This window comes from Kogia breviceps, chromosome 10 (assembly GCF_026419965.1).
Source record: "Kogia breviceps isolate mKogBre1 chromosome 10, mKogBre1 haplotype 1, whole genome shotgun sequence".
Classification (NCBI taxonomy): domain Eukaryota; kingdom Metazoa; phylum Chordata; class Mammalia; order Artiodactyla; family Physeteridae; genus Kogia; species Kogia breviceps.
This window is the reverse complement of record NC_081319.1, coordinates 40,902,572-40,920,869: the sequence shown is the minus strand read 5'-3', so window position 1 is coordinate 40,920,869 and position 18,298 is coordinate 40,902,572. Positions and strand designations below refer to the sequence as shown.

The window sequence follows — 18,298 nt, the reverse complement described above, 5'->3', positions numbered from 1 at the left end:
CATTTTTGAATTGAGTTTCTGTTGTTAAGTTGTAGGAGTTCTTCATGTATTCTGGATATTAACCACTTATCAGATATATGATTTGCAAATATTTTCTTCCATTCCATGGGTTGCCTTTTCACTTTGTTGGTTGTGTCCTTTTGATGCTCAGAAGTTTTAAATTTTGATGTAGTCCAGTTTACAATTTTTTCTTTTGTTGGTTATGCTCTTCAAGTCACATCCAAGAAATCATTGCCAAATTCAATGCCATGAAGATTTTCCCTTTTGTTTCTTCTAAGAGTTTTATAGTTTCAGTTCTTATATTTAGGTCTTTGCTCCATTTTGAGTTTATTTTTGTAAGTGGTGTAAAGTAAGGTTCCAGCTTCTCTCTTCTGCATGTACATATTTAGTTTTCCCAGCACCATAAATTGAAAAGACTGTCCCCCATTAAATGGTCTTGGCACCCCTGTCAAAAATCATTTCACTTTGTGTATTAGTTTGCTCTGGCTGCCATAACCAAGTACCCCAGACTGCTGGCTTAAACAACAGAAATTTATTTTCTCACAGTTGTAGAGGCTAGTAGTCTGAGATCAAGGTGTTGGCAGAGCTGACTTCTTCTAAGGATTCTTTCTTTGACTTGTGGATGACCATCTTCTCCCTGTATCTTCACATGGTTGTCCCTCTATGTATATCTGTAGAAGGACAGCAGTCATATTGGTTTAGGGCCCACCTCTAGGACCTCATTTCACTGTAATTACCTCTTTAAGGCTCTGTTTTCTAAAATACAGTCACATTCGGAGATACTGGGAGTTAGGACTTTAGTATGAATTGGTGAGGGGGGGCATTATTCAGTCCATAACAGCATATATTTGAGGGTTTATTTCTGGGCAGTCTCTTTTACTCTATTGGTCCATCTGTCTTTATGCCAGTACCTAACTGTTTTGATTATTATAGCTTTGTAATAGGTTTTGAAATGAGGAATTGTGGGATCTCCAATTTTGTTCTTTTTCAAGATTGTTTTGGCTATTTGGGGGGGGGTCCCTTGAGATTCCATATGAATTTTTAGGATGGATTTTTCTATTTCTGCAAAAAATGCAATTGGGATTTTGATGTGAATTGCACTGAATCCATAAAAAAGTAAAATCCAAAAACTGTATCACTTTAGGGAGGCTTGCCACCTTAACAATATTAAGTCTTTTAATACATGAGTATCAGATGTCTTTCCATTTATTTATGTCTTTAATTTCTTTAGCAAAATTTTGTACTTTTCTCTACGCAAGTCTTTGGTCTTCTTGGTTAATTTTACTTCCAAGTAATTTATTCTTTTTGATGCTATTGGAATTGAAATTCAAAAAAATTTTTTCTTTAATTGTGATTGTTTAGAAACAACTGATTTTTGTGTATTGATTCTGTATCCTGCAACTCCACTGAATTCATTGATTAATTCTAACAGATTTTTTTGGTGCAGTCTTTAAGGGTATTTTTACACATGAGTTTATGTCTGTGAAAAGAGATAATTTTGCTTTTTCCTTTCTAATTTGGATGCCTTTTATTTCTTTTTCTTGCCTGATTGCTCTGGCTGGAACTTCCAGTACTGTGACAGTACAAGTGGTTGATGTGGGCATCCTTGTTGTCTTGTTTCTTGTGTGAGAGGAAAAGTTTTCAGTCTTTTACTAACTTAGTATGATGTTAGCTAAGGGCTTTTCATATATAGCCTTTATTATGTTGAAGTAGAGGAACTTACCTGCCTTTTAAAGAAGGTGACACTGTTCTTAAGAGGAAGAAAAAATTGTCAGAAAGGTGAATTATCTCATTTGCTACTCTGTTTGAAAGTAGTTAAAAACAACTGTTTCTATTTGAATAACAAAAGAGGATTTAAATAAAATTTTTATTTATAATTTCAAAGTGTAGGAGATTGTATCTTCCCCCCAAAGCAGGGATAATTAATTGGTATGTTTATATATGCTAAAGATATATTCTTTAAAGACTACTGTGTGTAAATTGAATTTTTTAAAACTATTAGTCTCTTATGTAGAAAACAAAAGGTGGAGTCACACACCAGTGTTATAATAATATTAGCTTATATAATTACCCATGTACAGTGTACCTTTACTGGGATCTTTATTTCTTCATATGGCTTCAAGTTACTATCAAGTGTCCTTTTATTTCAGTCTATAGGACTCCTTTTAGCATTTCTTGTAGGGCAGATCTAGTGGTGGTGAGTTCCCTCAGTTTTTGTTTAGCTGGGAATGTCTTATGATTTCTCCTGTTTGAAGGATTTCTCCTCAGTTTTGCCAGATATAGGATTTTTGGTTGACAGTGTTTTTCTTTTAGCACTTGGAATATATCAACCTACTGCCTTCAGTTCTCCAAAGTTTCTGATGAGAAATCTGCTGATAATCCCATTGAGGATTCCTTGTATTTGATGAGTCACTTCTCTTGTGCTGCTTTCCAGGTTCTCTTTGTCTTTCAACAGTTTGAGTATAATTTTTCTTGGTGTGGGTCTCTGAGTTCATTTTACTTGAAGTTCATTAAGCTTCTTGGATGTTTATATTCATGTCTGTAGTCAAATTTGGAAATTTTTTTGCCATTATTTCTTCACATATTCTCTCTGCCCCTTTCTCTCTCTCTTCTTCTGGGACTTCCACAATGTGTATGTTGATCTGTTTGATGGTGTCTCACAGGTCCCTTAGGCTCTGTTCACTTCAATAATTTTTCTTACTGTTCCTTAGACTTGATAATTTCAGTTGTCCTAGACTTTTTAAAAATAATATTTATTTATTTAGGCTGTGCCAGGTCTTAATTGTGGCATGTGGGATCTTTATTGTGGCATGCAGACTTCTTAGTTGTGGCATGTGGACACTTAGTTGTGGCATGCGGACTTCTTAGTTGTGGCATGTGAACTCTTAGTTGTGGCTTGCATGCAGAATCTAGTTCCCCAACCAGGGATCAAATCCAGCACCCCGGCATTGAGAGCGCAGAGTCTTACCCACTGGACCACCAGGGAAGTCCCCTCAATTGTCCTAGCTTTGATTTCACTGATGGTTTCATCTTCCTACTCAAATCTGCCTTTGAATCACTCTAGTGAATTTTTCGACTCAGTTATTGTACTTTTCAGCTTCAGAATTTCTTTTTGGTTTCTTTTTAAGTTTTCTGTCTCATTGATATTTCCATTTTGTTCCCTATGTCGTTTTCTTGTCTTTTTTCCACATCTTCCTTTAGTTCTTTGAGTATCTTTAAGACAGTTGTTTTAAAGTCTTTATCTAGTAGAGCTGTCATCACATCTTTTTCAGGAACAGTTTCTGTTTGTTTGGGGGGTTTTTTTGTCCCTTTGAATGAGTCATATTTTCCTATTTCTTTATATGTCTTGTATTTTTGTTGTTGTTGAAAACCGGACATTTGAATCTAATGATGTGGTGACTCTGGAAATCAGAATCTCCCCTTTCCCCAGGGTTTGCTGTTTGTTTGTTTGTTTGTTTGGAGTGTTGTAGGCTGTCTCTGTGCCAAGAATCAGTCTGAGGTGTGGACTTAAAGGTCTTCTCAGGTCTTTTCTGAGCCTTTGCCTTCCCCTGAGTGTGCATGATGACTTTCTAACTTCCTCTGAATATGTGGTTGCTTTTGAATCCAATAGTCCTCAATATCTGGCTCCCAAAAGGAGAAAAAGAGAAAAATGAAGGGATGAGGAGGGGGAGAAGCACTGGTGCTTTAAATCTCCTTGAAGTCACTTCAGCCAGAGGGGGGAGTGCAACAGCAGGGGGAGGTGTAACAATAGTGTCCGCCTCCACTTTGCACCTCTGAGATCAGAAGCAGCGTGATCAGCCCTGATCAGAGCAGATCCCTGATATTTGGAGGACAGTGTCCTCATTGCCCACCCTGGCTCCCACAGGCTGTGTGTGCAAGCTGCTCCAGGAACAGATGCAAGGCTGCCTGCACAGGGATGGGCACTGGGTAGCTGCTATTGTGCTAAGGGCTGAAATTCACCAAAATTTACCCAAACATTCCTCTGCACGTTTGCAAGTCCTCAGTAGACTCCAGGAGTTCCAGAACAGTTACATCAGACAGATTCTGCCAGTGCATTTGTTGTCTATGCGGGGAGACGGATTTCTGGTGCTTCCTACTCTGCTACCTTCCCAGAATACTCCGCATAGATTAAATTTTTTAAAAAAAGATTTTGTTTTAAGAGTTTGAAAACTAATGAGATAATCTTAACCCCTAAGACTACCATTGTTTTGTGCACACAAGTGCACATGCACACAAAACACCCTCGAGGGAGCATTGTCACCCAGCTCCAAAGCCTCTTCTGAGGCAAATCCTTTATGGTGTAGGGCAGGCAGCCTGCACAGAGCAGTGCGCTGCAGAGAGCCACTGATGATAATTATTTCAGTGAAAAAAAAAATTATCAGATCAAGAAAACTCCCAGATTCAGCAGTGTATAAAGTGAAAATAAAATAGAGTAACTAAATGAACTATTACAGAAGTTTTAGAACTTCTGTAATAGTTCATTTAGTTACTCTGTTTTATTTTAGTGAGTTATAGGAAATTTATGAAAGCACAGAGATGTAGAAAGCAGAGACAGCATAAGTCAAGTTAACCTTTTACCATAACTCATTGATTTGCAGTGGAAATGGAAAGTGGATATAATCTGGAAATCTGTAGGCAATTCTCTTTTCCTGATCTGGGCCTCAGTTTCCTCATCTGTAAAACTGGGCCTGAAGTAATTTTTTAAAAAATTTTATTTATCTATTTAATTTTTGGCTGAATTGGGTCTTTGTTGCTGCGCGCTGGCTTTCTCTACTTACGGTGAGCGGGGGCTACTCTTCATTGCGGTGCGCAGACTTCTCATTGTGGTGGCTTCTCTTGTTGCGGAGCATGGGCTCTAGGCGTGTGGGCTTCAGTAGTTGTGGCACGTGGGCTCAGTAGTTGTGGCTCATGGGCTCTAGGGCGCAGGCTCAGTAGATGTGGCACACGGGCTTAGTTGCTCCGCAGCATGTGGGATCTTCCCAGAGCAGGGCTTGAACCCATGTTCCATGCATTGGCAGGCGGATCCTTAACCACTGCGCCACCAGGGAAGCCCTGAAGTAATTCTTTAAGAAGACTTTTCAGTTACTCTGGAATAAATTTTTGGTTCTGTGATCACAAGGAATAAAACTGACAGAGGTGGTGAGGGGGTTGTTGGAGGGTGGGGGAGTGGGTGTGGTGTGGCACCGGGCTTGCTTTCAGACTCCTCCCCTGTTCTGCTCTACTCCTACCACATGCAGTTCCTCAGAGTGTGACAGGCCAGGATGGGACAAGAGGCAGCTGCATTCTTGGTTGGATTAAAGGGTGCAGGTGAATCTCCATGACCTGGAGGGAGGGTTGCTTCCATTGTTTCCCAAAGATGGTTTTAGGAAGTACAAAGACAAACATTTTTTAATCTTTTTGTATATGCTTTAGTGTTTTAAAAATGTGTATCTAGCACATCATACCTGTTATTTTAGAGATGTTAACTGCTTAGGATGTGGCTCCACTTTAAAAAATGGAAAACGGGGGGCTTCCCTGGTGGCGCAGTGGTTGAGAGTCCACCTGCTCGATGCAGGGGACGCCGGTTCGTGCCCCGGTCTGGGAAGATCCCACATGCCGCGGAGCGGCTGGGCCCGTGAGCTGTGACCGCTGAGCCTGCGCGTCCGGAGCCTGTGCTCCACAACAGGAGAGGTCACAACAGTGAGAGGCCCGCGTACCACAAAAAAAAAACAAAAAACCAAAAAAAAACGTTAAGTGCCGTTTCGTTATGGTGGAAGTATGATGGGGAGGGGAGTGATATGACTATATGAGAAGCCTTGTTCTGTGGGATAGGCCCCTCGAGATGGCATCTCAGCAGTATGGCTGTGACATGCCTTATCCTTGCACTGGGCATTCTAGAGGGCAGAGAGGAGCTTAGCATTCCTGTTGAAAGAGGAGACTGAGGCCCAGAGGGTAGATGGTCCCCCAAGACACTGTGGGGAAGTGGTGTTGAGTGGACCGGTGCTGGACTCTTCCTCCTCTGATGTCCCACAGGGCATCCGCGTCCCTTCTGAGCATCCCAGAAAGAAGGCTCAGAGCCCAGCTCTGGAGTATCTTGTCCTAGAGGATTTCTTTTTTTTCTTTTTTTTTTTTTTTTTTTGGTGTGGGGGACTGTGCGCCGTGCAGCATGCAGGATCTTAGTTCCCCCACCAGGGGTCGGACCTGTGCCCCCCACCCCTGCATTGGGAGTGCAGAGTCTGAACCACTGCACCACCAGGGAAGTCCCCTAGAGGATTTCTTCTAGCTGGTGCCCAGCAGCTCTCTACTGGGCCCCTCGGGTGCTGGAACCCTGGTGTGGGGCTCTCTGGTCACTCCAGCAGGTGGGGTTAGGGTATGCACAGCGATTCTAGCCCCTCCACTCTTTGTGCACCTGCTTGTTGGAGGTTATACTGTCTCTTCTTCCGTTTGTTTGAGCAGAGGGTTCACTTTGTTTTGTTTGTTCCCCAAATGGGACTAGCTTTATTGCTTACTATAAAAATTGAAAATTGTTCGTATAAAAGAATACATAAGCAATATAAAGAATCAAATATGTCTCTGTATGCATGTATAGAATAAGATAAATTACTTAAACCCTACTATCCAGGGATAATCAATTAACTGTCTAGATTTTTTTGTTTATATGCCTAGTTGATATCAATTTCCATATGATTTTATTAAAATGAAATTATGTTGCTCATCTGTTAACATGCTTTTTTCCCCCCAACAATAAATGTGTTATGGACGTCTTAACATATCAGTAGAGATCTTTGTCTTCAATTTTCATGGCTGCAGAGTATTCTCTTTTGTGGGTAGCCTTGATGTAATTTATTTAATCCTCTTTAAATAAAGAGGGCTTGCTTTATTTAAGCAAGCCCTCTGGAAGTTTTGGTGGCATCCAGTATTTGACCCTGTTATTGTTGTGATAAATATCCTTGCATGCTCATCCAAGCATTTGCTTTTCTGGATTTCTTACTGTACATTTTTAGATACAGAACTGTGGGTCAAACATTAAGTACATTTAAATTTTTAATGCATGTTTTAAACTGCCTCCTGGAAAAGTGGGACTGATTCAGTCCAACAGTCCTGGCTGGTAGGATGGTTGTTGAATGACTACAGGTAGCTGAGGGCTTTCTTTGGGTCCCTTAGGCTGTGCAGTCCCCCAGCTCCGATTATTTCCTGGGCATTTGTGGGTGGACAGCCCTGCCTGTCTTCTACTCCAAATGACAGTAGGCCTGCTTCTCCCATCCATCCCCCAGAATGCTGTTCGTGTCCCACGGGACTTTGAGGGCTGCAGTGTCCTCCGCAAGTACCTGGGCCAGCTCCACTACCTGCAGAGTCGGGTCCCCATGGGCTCAGGCCAGGAGGCCGCTGTTTCTGTCACCTGGTGAGAGCTGGCAGGGCTGGGGGGAGCCTGGAGGTTGCCTGGGACAGCCCAGGGGTGTCTGGGTGGTGGGGATGCCCCTCCCCCCCACCCCCGCTTTCTTTTCCTTGCTGCACAGCATGGGGAGTGGCTTGGTGTGGTCTCCCCAGGCCTCCCTCCCATCCGACACTGCACTAGAGGTGGCTGGTCGCTTCACCAGCTCCTTCACTCATGGTGACTGGGGTGGCCTGTCCACAGGACTGAGATCTTCTCAGGCAAGTCTGTGGCCCATGAAGACATCAAGTATGAGCAGGCCTGCATTCTCTACAACCTTGGTGAGCTACCTAACTCCTCCCCCATGGCCCTACCTCTCAGCCCTGCCCACCCCATCTCAGCTCAGCAGGCGGCCACAGGGGCCGTGGGCTGATGGAAGACACCTGGATTCTGACCCTCCCAGTGCCTTCCCACAGCTCTGCTGGTGCCTCTCTTCGGGCCCACAGGGAGCCACCCTGCTGGGGAGAGCGCTCTACTAGGCTGGCTACCACATGGTATTGCTACTGTGTGCTCCGGCCCAGAGGGGTGGCCTCTCTTTTCTGACTGGATAGATCCCGGCCCCCCTTGTGGCTTTGGGTCGCTTCCAGCAGGAGGAGAAGGCGGCTGGCCTAGACTGGCCTTGCCGTCAACCCTGATGGCTCAGCCTCAGCCTGGGGAGTCCCGAGTCCTGTGTAGGCATCCGTGAGGCTCTGAGACTGGACTTGTAGGCTGAGGGCTGTGGACGGCAGGAGCCCCTTCCCTTCCACCCCATCCCTGCCTGGTGCACAGCCAGAGACCGAGACCCCATTTACTCCAGCTTTGGTGTCCTTGGACCAACTGCCCCAGTTCTCAGACCCCTGTTGTCATGGTCATGGGTGACACCAGCAGCCCCAGGCTAGCCCTGACCGCATGTTCTGTGCCTCCCCAGGGGCGCTGCACTCCATGCTGGGGGCCATGGACAAGCGCATGTCTGAGGAGGTGAGGAGGGTAGGGGCAGTGGTTGGGTCGTAGGACAGAACCAGGGAGGGGTGCTGAGTGTTGTCAGCCTCCAGAGTGTGAGTCCTGCCCCGTGGAGTGGATACAGGCAGCTCTGTGGCTCTGCTGCTGGCATCCTCTCCTGTTCTCTCCCAGGGCATGAAGGTCTCCTGCACTCACTTCCAGTGCGCAGCAGGTGCCTTTGCCTACCTGCGTGAGCACTTCCCTCACGCCTACAGCGTTGACATGAGCCGGCAGATCCTCACTCTCAATGTCAACCTCATGCTGGTGAGGAGACGCCCTTGTTGGGGCTGAGTTGAATCCAGGGGCGGGCATGGTTAGGGCTGGATCCTAGAGGTCCTGTGCACATGGCAGTGAGGGACAAGCAAAGGCCTGGGCTTTGATCTTTTGAGCCCCAGGTGGATCAGGAGCGGGACTGTGCTGCTTGGAGTGCGGGAGGCTGGGCGGAGAGGGCATCCGTGTGTTCTGTGCCAGTGAGGAATGGAGTGCATCTCCATCTGCTCTTCCAGGGCCAGGCTCAGGAGTGCCTTCTGGAGAAGTCCATGTTGGACAACAGGAAGAGCTTTCTGGTGGCTCGCATCAGTGCACAGGTAGGGACAGGGATAGACGGTGGCCCACAAGGGACTGATGCCAAGCTTTTGGTTTACTCCTGATCCCCAACTTATAGCCCTGTCCTGGCTTCTAGGTGGTGGATTACTACAAGGAGGCGTGCCGGGCCTTGGAGAACCCTGATACCGCCTCACTGCTCGGCCGGATCCAGAAGGACTGGAAGAAGCTGGTACAGATGAAGATCTACTACTTTGCGGCTGTGGCTCATGTGAGGGCACTGTGGCCGCCAGGGCTGGGCTGGGCTGAGTTGCCATAGCTCAGGAAGTAAGTAGTGACATCTCTTCTTTCCCAGTTGCACATGGGGAAGCAGGCTGAGGAGCAGCAGAAGTTCGGAGAGCGGGTGAGTGAGCCGTGGCCAGGAGGGGACTCTGGACTGGTCCCAGCCTTGTTGGTCAGATCCTCGTGGGGACCCTTCTTCTGTCTCTCACCCCCACATCCCTGGCCGCCCCCCCTCCCCCCACCCACTGTAGACCTGGTGTTTCTCATGTGTTGTCCAATCTGTGCAGCCTTCATCCCAGGGGATGGCTGGTGGGAGATGTAGGCTGTGGGGTGGAGCCGGAAGGCAGACGCTAAGTGTGGTGCTGTTGGCTGGGCTGGCGTGTGGCTACCTCCTCAGCTCCTTGTCTTCTGATGGGTCACCTGATCACCTGATGGCCAGACAGGCTCAGTGGGGGTTGGGGTGGCGGAAGGAGTAGGGTCCGAGCAGGGAAGGACAGACTGGTCTCTGTCCTCCGCAGGTCGCGTACTTCCAGAGTGCCCTGGACAAGCTCAATGAAGCCATCAAGCTGGCCAAGGTAAAGATGAGGAGGAGCCTGAGAAGACAAGGAGCAAGCCTGGTGGGGCTGAGGGGTGTCCTGGCACTGGCTGTGGTTGGCACTGAGCACCTCGATCCCCTACCCTACAGGGCCAGCCTGACACTGTGCAAGACGCACTTCGCTTCACTATGGACGTCATTGGGGGAAAGTGAGTTTCTGGGGTTCAGGGTGGCTCTGGTTCCTTCTTGTTAGGAAGGGTCTTGGCCTTTTGCCTGCATCGTTGGGAGGAAGCCACCAGGGCCAGAGAGTAGTGGCCCATGTGGGAGGCTAGGTCCTGGATCCCTGCTGATCACTCAAGACTCCCCATTCCTCCCTCTCTTGACCCCCAGATACAATTCTGCCAAGAAGGACAATGATTTCATCTACCATGAGGCTGTCCCAGCACTGGACACCCTTCAGCCTGTAAAAGGTCTGAAGCTGAGGGGAGGCCAAGGATCAGGGTAGGGGGTGAAGATGGGACAGAAGAGAGGCAGTCAAGGTTCGAGTGGGCCTGGTCTCCACGATTCTTCCTCACCCCTCCCAGGTGCCCCCTTGGTGAAGCCCTTACCAGTGAACCCCACAGACCCAGCTGTTACAGGCCCTGACATCTTCACCAAACTGGTACCCATGGCTGCTCATGAAGCCTCATCGCTGTACAGGTGGGCGGGACAGGCAGGCCCTATTGGCCCAGGTCGGGTTGGGATATCTCAAGAGACATGGGCTTCCAGCAAATTGCTGTCACTTCTCCTGCAGTGAGGAGAAGGCCAAGCTGCTTCGGGAGATGATGGCCAAGATTGAGGACAAGAATGAGGTCCTGGAGTGAGTGCAGGGCTGCGGTGGGAGGCATGGAGGGTACACACCAGACCTCTGTGGGGTCCCCAGTGCTGCCTGCGACAGGGAGAGGAGTAAATGAAAGGTCTGTTGGCACCAGCAGGCCTCCTGGCTGCACCCTCCCTGCCCAGGGTCTTGTATGCTAGATTTGTAGGTCGAGAGTCACGCATCTTGAGAGGAAGATGTCCCATCGTTTTCAGCAGTGCCCTGGGCATGTTCTGTGGTGGCAGTTGGGGCGCTGATTTGTTGTCTGCTAGGACCTCAGACCTTGCCTCAGTGGTGGGGGTTACCCTCGTGGGCTCCTCGTGTAACTGAGGGGTTGAGCCAGCACCCACCTGGTCCCGTTGCCCCCCAACAGCCAGTTCATGGATTCAATGCAGCTGGATCCCGAGACAGTGGACAACCTTGATGCCTACAGCCACATCCCACCCCAGCTCATGGAGAAGTGTGCGGCTCTCAGTGTCCGGCCAGACACTGTCAGGAACCTCGTCCAGTCCATGCAAGGTGAGTGAGGGAGGAAAAGCAAGCAGGTGGAGGACGGGAACGTGGGAGTCACCTGCTGCGGCCTTCTCTGTATCCCTTGTTGACCAGGGATGGAGGTTTTCACCTCTCCCAGCACCTGTCACAGCACCCACCGCACACTTTGGTGAACCCACCGCACCCCGTGTGCCCTCTGTCTGCACTGGGCTGCACACAAGCCTGACTGAGGGGGCAGTTCTGTCTCCTGGGGGATGGGCCAGATTGGATGCCTGGTCTGCCTGCCACAGGAGCTGACCCCACGTCCTCTAAACATGCCCCCAGTGCTGTCAGGTGTGTTCACGGATGTGGAAGCCTCCCTGAAGGACATCAGGGACCTGCTGGAGGAGGATGAGCTGCTAGAACAGAAGATGCAGGAGGCAGTGAGCCAGGCAGGGGCCAGCACGGCTGTCTCCAAGGCCGAGCTGGCAGAGGTGAGGCGAGAATGGGCCAAGTACATGGAGGTTCACGAGAAGGCCTCCTTCACCAACAGTGAGCTGCACCGCGCCATGAATCTGCATGTTGGCAACCTGCGCCTGCTCAGTGGGCCTCTGGACCAGGTCCGGGCCGCCCTGCCCACACCAGCCCTCACCCCAGGTGAGCCCCCTTCCTGTCCCTGTGGGGAGAGGCTTGGTGCTGGGGTTTTCTCTGGCCTCACTGACCACTGCCGCTCCCAGAGGACAAGGCAGTGCTGCAGAACCTGAAGCGCATCCTGGCCAAGGTGCAGGAGATGCGGGACCAGCGTGTGTCCCTGGAGCAGCAGCTGCGTGAGCTTATCCAGAAGGATGACATCACGGCATCATTGGTTACCACAGACCACTCAGAGATAAAGGTGGGGCTGGGTGAGCAGTGTGCAGGGGCTGACTCTAGGCTCCACCCTTAGGTGGTGAGGCCCTGAGTGTCTGTCCTCCACCCCCCAACACACTCCCTCAGAAGCTGTTTGAGGAGCAGCTGAAGAAGTATGACCAGCTGAGGGTGTACCTGGAGCAGAACCTGGCCGCCCAGGACAACATTCTCCGGGCACTGACAGAGGCCAATGTGCAGTATGCATCTGTGCGGCGGGTGCTCAGTGAACTGGACCAAAAGTCAGTGTCTGGCCTTGTGCCTCGACCCAGTCCTGCCCAGAGCTGGGCTCGTTACTCACCTCCTGCTGGCCCTTCTGCCTGCCAGGTGGAACTCCACGCTGCAGACCCTGGTGGCCTCCTATGAAGCCTATGAAGACCTGATGAAGAAGTCCCAGGAGGGCAAGGACTTCTATGCAGACCTGGAGAGCAAGGTGGCCGCTCTCCTGGAACGGGCCCAGTCCACCTGCCAGGCCCGCGAGGCAGCCCGCCAGCAGCTCCTGGACAGGTGAGTGTGGCCCCGGGGCCGGGGTGCGGCTGCAGCCCAGACTGAGGTCGGGCTGAGGGGGTGTGTGGCTCCACTTCTTCCCTACCTCGTCCTACAGGGAACTGAAGAAGAAGCCGCCACCACGACCCACGGCCCCAAAGCCGCTGCTGCCCCGCAGGGAGGAGGGCGAGGCAGTGGAGGCCGGAGACCTGCCTGAGGAGCTGCGCAGCCTGCCCCCCGACACCTACCTGGGGGCCGCTGCCCCACTCCACTTCCCCCCCGGCCCCTTCCCCAGCTCTGCAGGCCCAGGACCCCACTATCTCTCAGGCGCCTTACCACCTGGTACCTACTCGGGCCCCGCCCAGTTGTTGCAGCCCAGGGCTCCCCAGGGCCTAGGGCACCCTGTGGTGGCCATGGCACCTGGACCTGCTCTCTACACAGCCGGGGCCTACACACCAGAGCTGGGCCTTGTGCCACGATCCTCGCCGCAGCATGGCATGGTGAGCAGTCCCTATGGGGGGGTGGGGCCCACCCCACAGGCTGCAGGCCTGCCCTCAGCCCCACCTCCCCAGTTCTCAGGCCCTGAGTTGGCCGTGGGGATTCGGCCAGCCACCACCACAGTAGATAGCATCCAGGCCCCCATCTCCAGCCACATGGCACCACGGCCAAACCCTGCCCCTGCTCCTCCCCGGCCCCGCTTCCCGGGGCCGCCCCCCCAGCCACTGCCTGTGGCCTACACCTACCCGATGGCGGCCAAGCCACCCCTCGCAGCTCCCCCAGCCCAGCACCACTTTTCTCCTGGGATGCCCACAGGTTTTTCAGCCCCGAGGACTGGGCCCCAGCCTCACCCCACACGAGCAGTGTTTGGGCCCCAGCCTCCCCAGCAGCCCCTTCCACTCCAGCATCCGCACCTCTTCCCACCCCAGGCTCCGGGACTGGTACCCCCACAGACCCCCTATCCCTTTGCCCCTCAGCCTGGTGTCCTGGGGCAGCCACCGCCCACCCTGCACACCCAGATTTACCCAGGCCCCTCTCAGGACCCTCTGCCCCCACACTCAGGGGCGCTGCCTTTCCCCAGCCCTGGGCCCCCTCAGCCTCCCCATCCCACCCTGGCATATGGTCCTGCGCCTTCCCCCAGGCCCCTGGGCCCCCAGGCCCCGCCCCTCTCCATTCAAGGCCCTCCACCTGCCAGCCAGCCCACCCCCACTCCCCACCTGGTGCCTTCACCTACCCCATCACCGGGGCCCGGCCCCGTCCCTCCTCGGCCCCCTGCAGCAGAGCCAGCCGTGTGTCTGCGCCGAGGTGCTGCGAGTGCAGATCTGCTCTCCTCCAGCCCTGAGAGTCAGCATGGAGGTGCTCAGCCTCCTGGAGGTGGGCAGCCCCTGCTGCAGCCTACTAAGGTGGATGCGGCTGAGGGCCGGCGGCCACAGGCCCTGCGGCTGATAGAGCAGGACCCCTACGAGCACCCGGAGAGGCTGCAGCAGTTGCAGCAGGAGCTGGAGGCCTTTCGGGGCCAGCTGGGCGATGCAGGGGCTCTGGACGCTGTCTGGCGGGAGCTGCAAGACGCACAGGAGCACGATGCTCGTGGCCGTTCCATCGCCATCGCCCGCTGCTACTCACTGAAGAACCGGCACCAGGACGTCATGCCCTACGACAGCAACCGTGTGGTGCTGCGCTCGGGCAAGGACGACTACATCAACGCCAGCCGCGTGGAGGGGCTCTCACCATACTGCCCACCTTTGGTGGCCACCCAGGCTCCCCTGCCTGGCACAGCTGCTGACTTCTGGCTCATGGTGCATGAGCAGAAAGTGTCAGTCATTGTGATGCTCGTGTCCGAGGCTGAGATGGAAAAGGTGAGAGGGAGAGGTTGGGTGGGTGCCCAGCAGGGAAACTGGAAAACCAGCCCTAACTGCCCTGCTTGTCCTTCAGCAAAAGGTGGCTCGCTACTTCCCTACCGAGAGAGGCCAGCCCATGGTGCACGGTGCCCTGAGCTTGGCCCTGAGCAGTGTCCGCACCACCGAGACCCACGTGGAGCGGGTGCTGAGCCTGCAGTTCCGGGACCAGAGCCTCAAGCGCTCGCTCGTGCACCTCCACTTCCCCACATGGCCGGAGTTGTGCGTCTGCTGCCCTGGGCGGTGGTTGGGGGGGCTGGGAGGGTGGTGCAGCCTTGGATCAGGTCTGGCTCAGAGACGCCGCCCCACCCCGCAGAGGCCTGCCAGACAGCCCCAGCAACCTGCTGCACTTCATCCAGGAGGTGCACGCTCATTACCTGCATCAGCGCCCCCTGCACACGCCCGTTGTCGTCCACTGCAGGTAGGTGTGGGTAGCTCCCGAGCGGCCCTCCTCTGGGGGCTCCTGGGCTGGCCTCACAGCCCCTTCCTGCCGCAGCTCCGGGGTGGGCCGCACAGGAGCCTTCGCGCTGCTCTACGCGGCTGTGCAGGAGGTGGAGGCTGGAAGTGGGATCCCTGAGCTGCCTCAGCTGGTGCGGCGCATGCGGCAGCAGAGGAAACACATGCTGCAGGAGAAGGTGAGGGCCCGGGCGGGAGCTGGGATGGGCCCTTCATTCCTGGGTGATGGGCCCCGCCCGGCTGACCAGGCCCAATGTGCCCCTGCAGCTGCATCTCAGGTTCTGCCATGAGGCGGTGGTGAAACATGTGGAGCAGGTCCTGCAGCGCCACGGCATGCCCCTTCCGTGCAAGCCCTCAGCTGGCACCAGTGTCACCCAGAAGGTGAGGGAGGGAGCCCCTGGGGGCTGCTGGGACTGACACTGGCTCCTGGACTCCGTCTTCACCCTCTCTTGTCTCCTCAGAATCACCTTCCTCAGGACTCCCAGGACCTGGTTCTCGGTGGGGATGTGCCCATCAGCTCCATCCAGGCTACTATCGCCAAGCTTAGCATCCGGCCTACCGGGGGCTTGGATTCCCCAGCTGCCGGCCTGCCAGGTCCTGTAGAGCCCCCAGGCCTGCCGCCACCCAGCCTCCCAGAGTCCACCCAGCTCCCATCCTCCTCCCCACCCCCACTCTCTTCACCCCTGTCTGAGGTCCCCCAGCCTGAGGAGGAGCAGCCGGTACCTGAGGTCCCCAGCCTGGGGCCCCCCTCCTCTTCCCTGGAGCTGCTGGCCTCCCTAACTCCTGAGGCCTTCTCTCTGGACAGCTCCTTGAGGGGAAAGCAGCGGATGAGCAAGCAGAACTTTCTACAGGCCCATAACGGGCAGGGTCTGCGGGCTGCCCGGCCCACTGATGACCCCCTCAGCCTTCTGGATCCACTCTGGACACTCAACAAGACCTGAACAGGGTTTGCCTGCCTGGTCCTTACACTATGTTGTCTCCCATGCCAGTCTGCCCCTCTTGAGGTGGGGCCTAGTCTTACTCCCATTCCTGCTGCCTTCAGCCCTGCCTGGCCCAGCCCACAGCTCTATGGGGTGGAGATGCATCACGGGTCTTGGGTCAGGTTCTGCTCCTTTGTGGGACCTGACATTTTCAGCTCTTTGCTGTTGAATAAACAAACCTGTTCTGTGGCCAGTGTCTGCTCAGCACTGCTCCCCAGGAGGTGGGGGGCCAGGCCCCAGCAGCACCACCTTTAGTGAGCATGGATGTGGAGGGGGTCACCTTGGTTTCCACACCTCTGAAGTGGTTATGCAAGAAGGCCTCTAGAGCTGGCTTGTTAAACATCCCCAGCCTGTAAACTGTTCCTCTCACTTGTATGGCTTCTGGCAGGAGCTGCTCTGAGCTGAGAACGGTCTAACCAAGTGCTGCACTTTAGGCACCGGGAGGGTGTAAATGATGCCAGAGCTCATCCAGGGGAAGACGCAAGTGGCTCACAAAGCCCCTGGCTGATGTGATTTTTAAAAAAAGTTTAATATTACAGTCATGAGGCAGGACAAGACAGTTCAGAGGCAGCTTCCCAAAGATTCAGCTCTTCCCCCAGTCCAGGTCCAGCACATTGCCCCACAGAGCACCCCAGCCAGACGGGCAGGGAGGCCCACCCTCAGTCCAGCTTCTCCAGCACAGAGGGCACATACACTAGGCTGAGCTCGCTGCCAAAGTTGCAGACAATGGCAGCATTGTCCAGCACCAGGATCTGGCGGGCCGGCTGGGCCTCGCTGTTCTTCCCCAGGTAGACTGTCTGTAACAGGTCCCCGTAGTTTAGGTCCCAAAAGGAAACACAGCCCTGGCCGCCGGTCACCAGCAGGTTGTCTGAGATGACACCCAAGCTTGCACCACAGCCCAGGTCCTGGAGGCAAGGACAGGACAGGCTCGGTGTCTTGAATCCTTTCCTAAAACACCGAGAACCCCATGGCCCCCAACTTGCCTACCTGCTGAATGGAGTAGAGCCTGATGCCTGTGCTGCGGTCCCAGATGCTGATGAGGTCATCTAGGCCACTACTGATGACACAGGAGGTGGTACAGGTGAGGGAGGTGACATCCCCACGGTGAGCGAACATGTGGCTGACCCGGCTGCCAGTCAGCACATCCCACAGGCAGATGGCCCCATCTTGTCCTCCACTGGCCAGCACCATGGTCTAAGGGAACAGGCACAGGAGAGCTGTTCATGTGGTGAAACACCTCTGTCCACAAAGGTGGCTTAGTGCCCTGGTGGGTGGGAGCCCCTCACTCTGCTTTACAGAGGCCCTCCCTTGGGGACCAGCTCCCAGGAGTTAGAAACAAGGGCCATGGGCCTCGCTTGGTACCCCCACGCCCCACCCACGGCCCTCACCTGGTCAATGTACACAGTCGTGATGGCCCCTGAGTGGCCTTGCAGGGTGAAGAGGCAGCATGAGTCCTCCAGACGGTACACCTGGGGCAGGAACAGGTATCAGATTCTGGTCTCTCTGGGATTTTCCAAATCACACTGGCCAGTAATTCCTTTCCACAGTTCATCCAGGACACCTCCAGCCACTCCTTGACTGACCCCATGTGCTCCCCACCCCCTGTGCTGGGCCACCCCAGTGCCCAAGAGACGGTGCCAACACTTACTCTCAGTGTGTGGTCCTGGCTCCCAGTCACGAGGCGCCCGGCAGCTGCCTTCAAGGCTGTGATGGGCTTCTGGTGTGCACAGGGCACTGTGTGGGTCAGGTGACAAGCCACTGTGTCACTGCTGCTGTACATAGGGGATGTGGGGGAACTGCCCCGCCCCGGGGCCCCTGGGGACAACAGGCCAAGTGAGGGATCTCCGAGAAGACACCCTGCAGGCAACCCCTGCGCTCCACCCACCAGGTGCAGGCACCAGCCCAGCCCAGGTCCCCTGACCTCGGAACTGCAGGGGGCTGAGGGCAGTGTGAGTCTCCAAGGAGAAGAAATCAAGGGAACCGTTGAGCCGGGCAGCCACAATCCTGGAAGAGAAGAGCAGCTGCCAGGTGGCTCTCCCTCAGAGCCCCCAGCCTTGGGGCTGAGCACCGCGGACCCTTGACAGGCCCATCCCACTGGCTGTGGGAACAGTGGAGCCATGAGGGACCATGGCCAAGAGGGAAGCACAGGTGCTGGGGACCAGGTTGCAACTCCAATTATTAACCTCTGTGCTTCAGAGTCTTCATCTGTGAAATGGGAACTGTACCCACCTTACAGTGTGGTCATGAGGAGTAAATGAGCTAGTATGTGTAAAGTGGTACCTAGGGAACATCATGTAAGATTGGAAATTAAAAACAAGGGGGATGGGCAGTCACCCTCCGCAGCCTGGAGCTAAAGGAAAGGCTTCAGGGGAGGAGAAGTAGGACCTAAGGTGGGGCTATGTTTTAGAGCCACAGAAGGTGTTGCTGTCTCCATCACAGAAAAGCAGCTTCGACCCAAGCACCACCTGCTCCATTTCCTTTTTCCACAAAGAAATAAGGATTATT

At 53.4% G+C, this 18,298-nt stretch overlaps 2 protein-coding genes across 5 annotated transcripts in view; one reads left to right on the top strand and one right to left on the bottom strand.

The window, feature by feature from the left end:
• The window catches only part of PTPN23 (protein tyrosine phosphatase non-receptor type 23), a 46,396-nt gene extending 30,414 nt beyond the window's left edge, over positions 1-15,982 (top strand). Inside the window, exons 3-25 of one of the 2 annotated variants that reach the window (XM_067044368.1) lie at positions 7,254-7,381; positions 7,616-7,692; positions 8,319-8,368; positions 8,522-8,653; positions 8,896-8,976; positions 9,072-9,164; positions 9,288-9,335; positions 9,733-9,789; positions 9,900-9,958; positions 10,140-10,219; positions 10,334-10,448; positions 10,543-10,608; positions 10,979-11,124; positions 11,422-11,733; positions 11,814-11,968; positions 12,070-12,221; positions 12,307-12,486; positions 12,584-14,318; positions 14,395-14,579; positions 14,674-14,778; positions 14,854-14,992; positions 15,081-15,194; positions 15,275-15,982. In XM_067044368.1, coding sequence (XP_066900469.1) covers positions 7,254-7,381; positions 7,616-7,692; positions 8,319-8,368; positions 8,522-8,653; positions 8,896-8,976; positions 9,072-9,164; positions 9,288-9,335; positions 9,733-9,789; positions 9,900-9,958; positions 10,140-10,219; positions 10,334-10,448; positions 10,543-10,608; positions 10,979-11,124; positions 11,422-11,733; positions 11,814-11,968; positions 12,070-12,221; positions 12,307-12,486; positions 12,584-14,318; positions 14,395-14,579; positions 14,674-14,778; positions 14,854-14,992; positions 15,081-15,194; positions 15,275-15,754 — 4,689 coding nt within the window. In that variant the 3' untranslated portion in view covers positions 15,755-15,982. Of the gene's footprint in view, positions 1-7,253; positions 7,382-7,615; positions 7,693-8,318; positions 8,369-8,521; positions 8,654-8,895; positions 8,977-9,071; positions 9,204-9,287; positions 9,336-9,732; positions 9,790-9,899; positions 9,959-10,139; positions 10,220-10,333; positions 10,449-10,542; positions 10,609-10,978; positions 11,125-11,421; positions 11,734-11,813; positions 11,969-12,069; positions 12,222-12,306; positions 12,487-12,583; positions 14,319-14,394; positions 14,580-14,673; positions 14,779-14,853; positions 14,993-15,080; positions 15,195-15,274 lie in introns of both variants that reach the window. The other variant, XM_059076983.2, reaches the window with a different exon arrangement.
• Positions 15,983-16,303: 321 nt separating this feature from the next.
• SCAP (SREBF chaperone) overlaps positions 16,304-18,298 on the bottom strand; it is a 90,680-nt gene continuing 88,685 nt past the window's right edge. For all 3 annotated transcript variants that reach the window (XM_059076985.2, XM_059076986.2, XM_059076989.2), the window contains 5 exons: positions 17,715-17,797; positions 17,442-17,608; positions 17,182-17,262; positions 16,781-16,987; positions 16,304-16,698 (listed from right to left, as the gene is read on the bottom strand). In XM_059076985.2, coding sequence (XP_058932968.1) covers positions 16,453-16,698; positions 16,781-16,987; positions 17,182-17,262; positions 17,442-17,608; positions 17,715-17,797 — 784 coding nt within the window. In that variant the 3' untranslated portion in view covers positions 16,304-16,452. The remainder of the gene's footprint in view (positions 16,699-16,780; positions 16,988-17,181; positions 17,263-17,441; positions 17,609-17,714; positions 17,798-18,298) is intronic.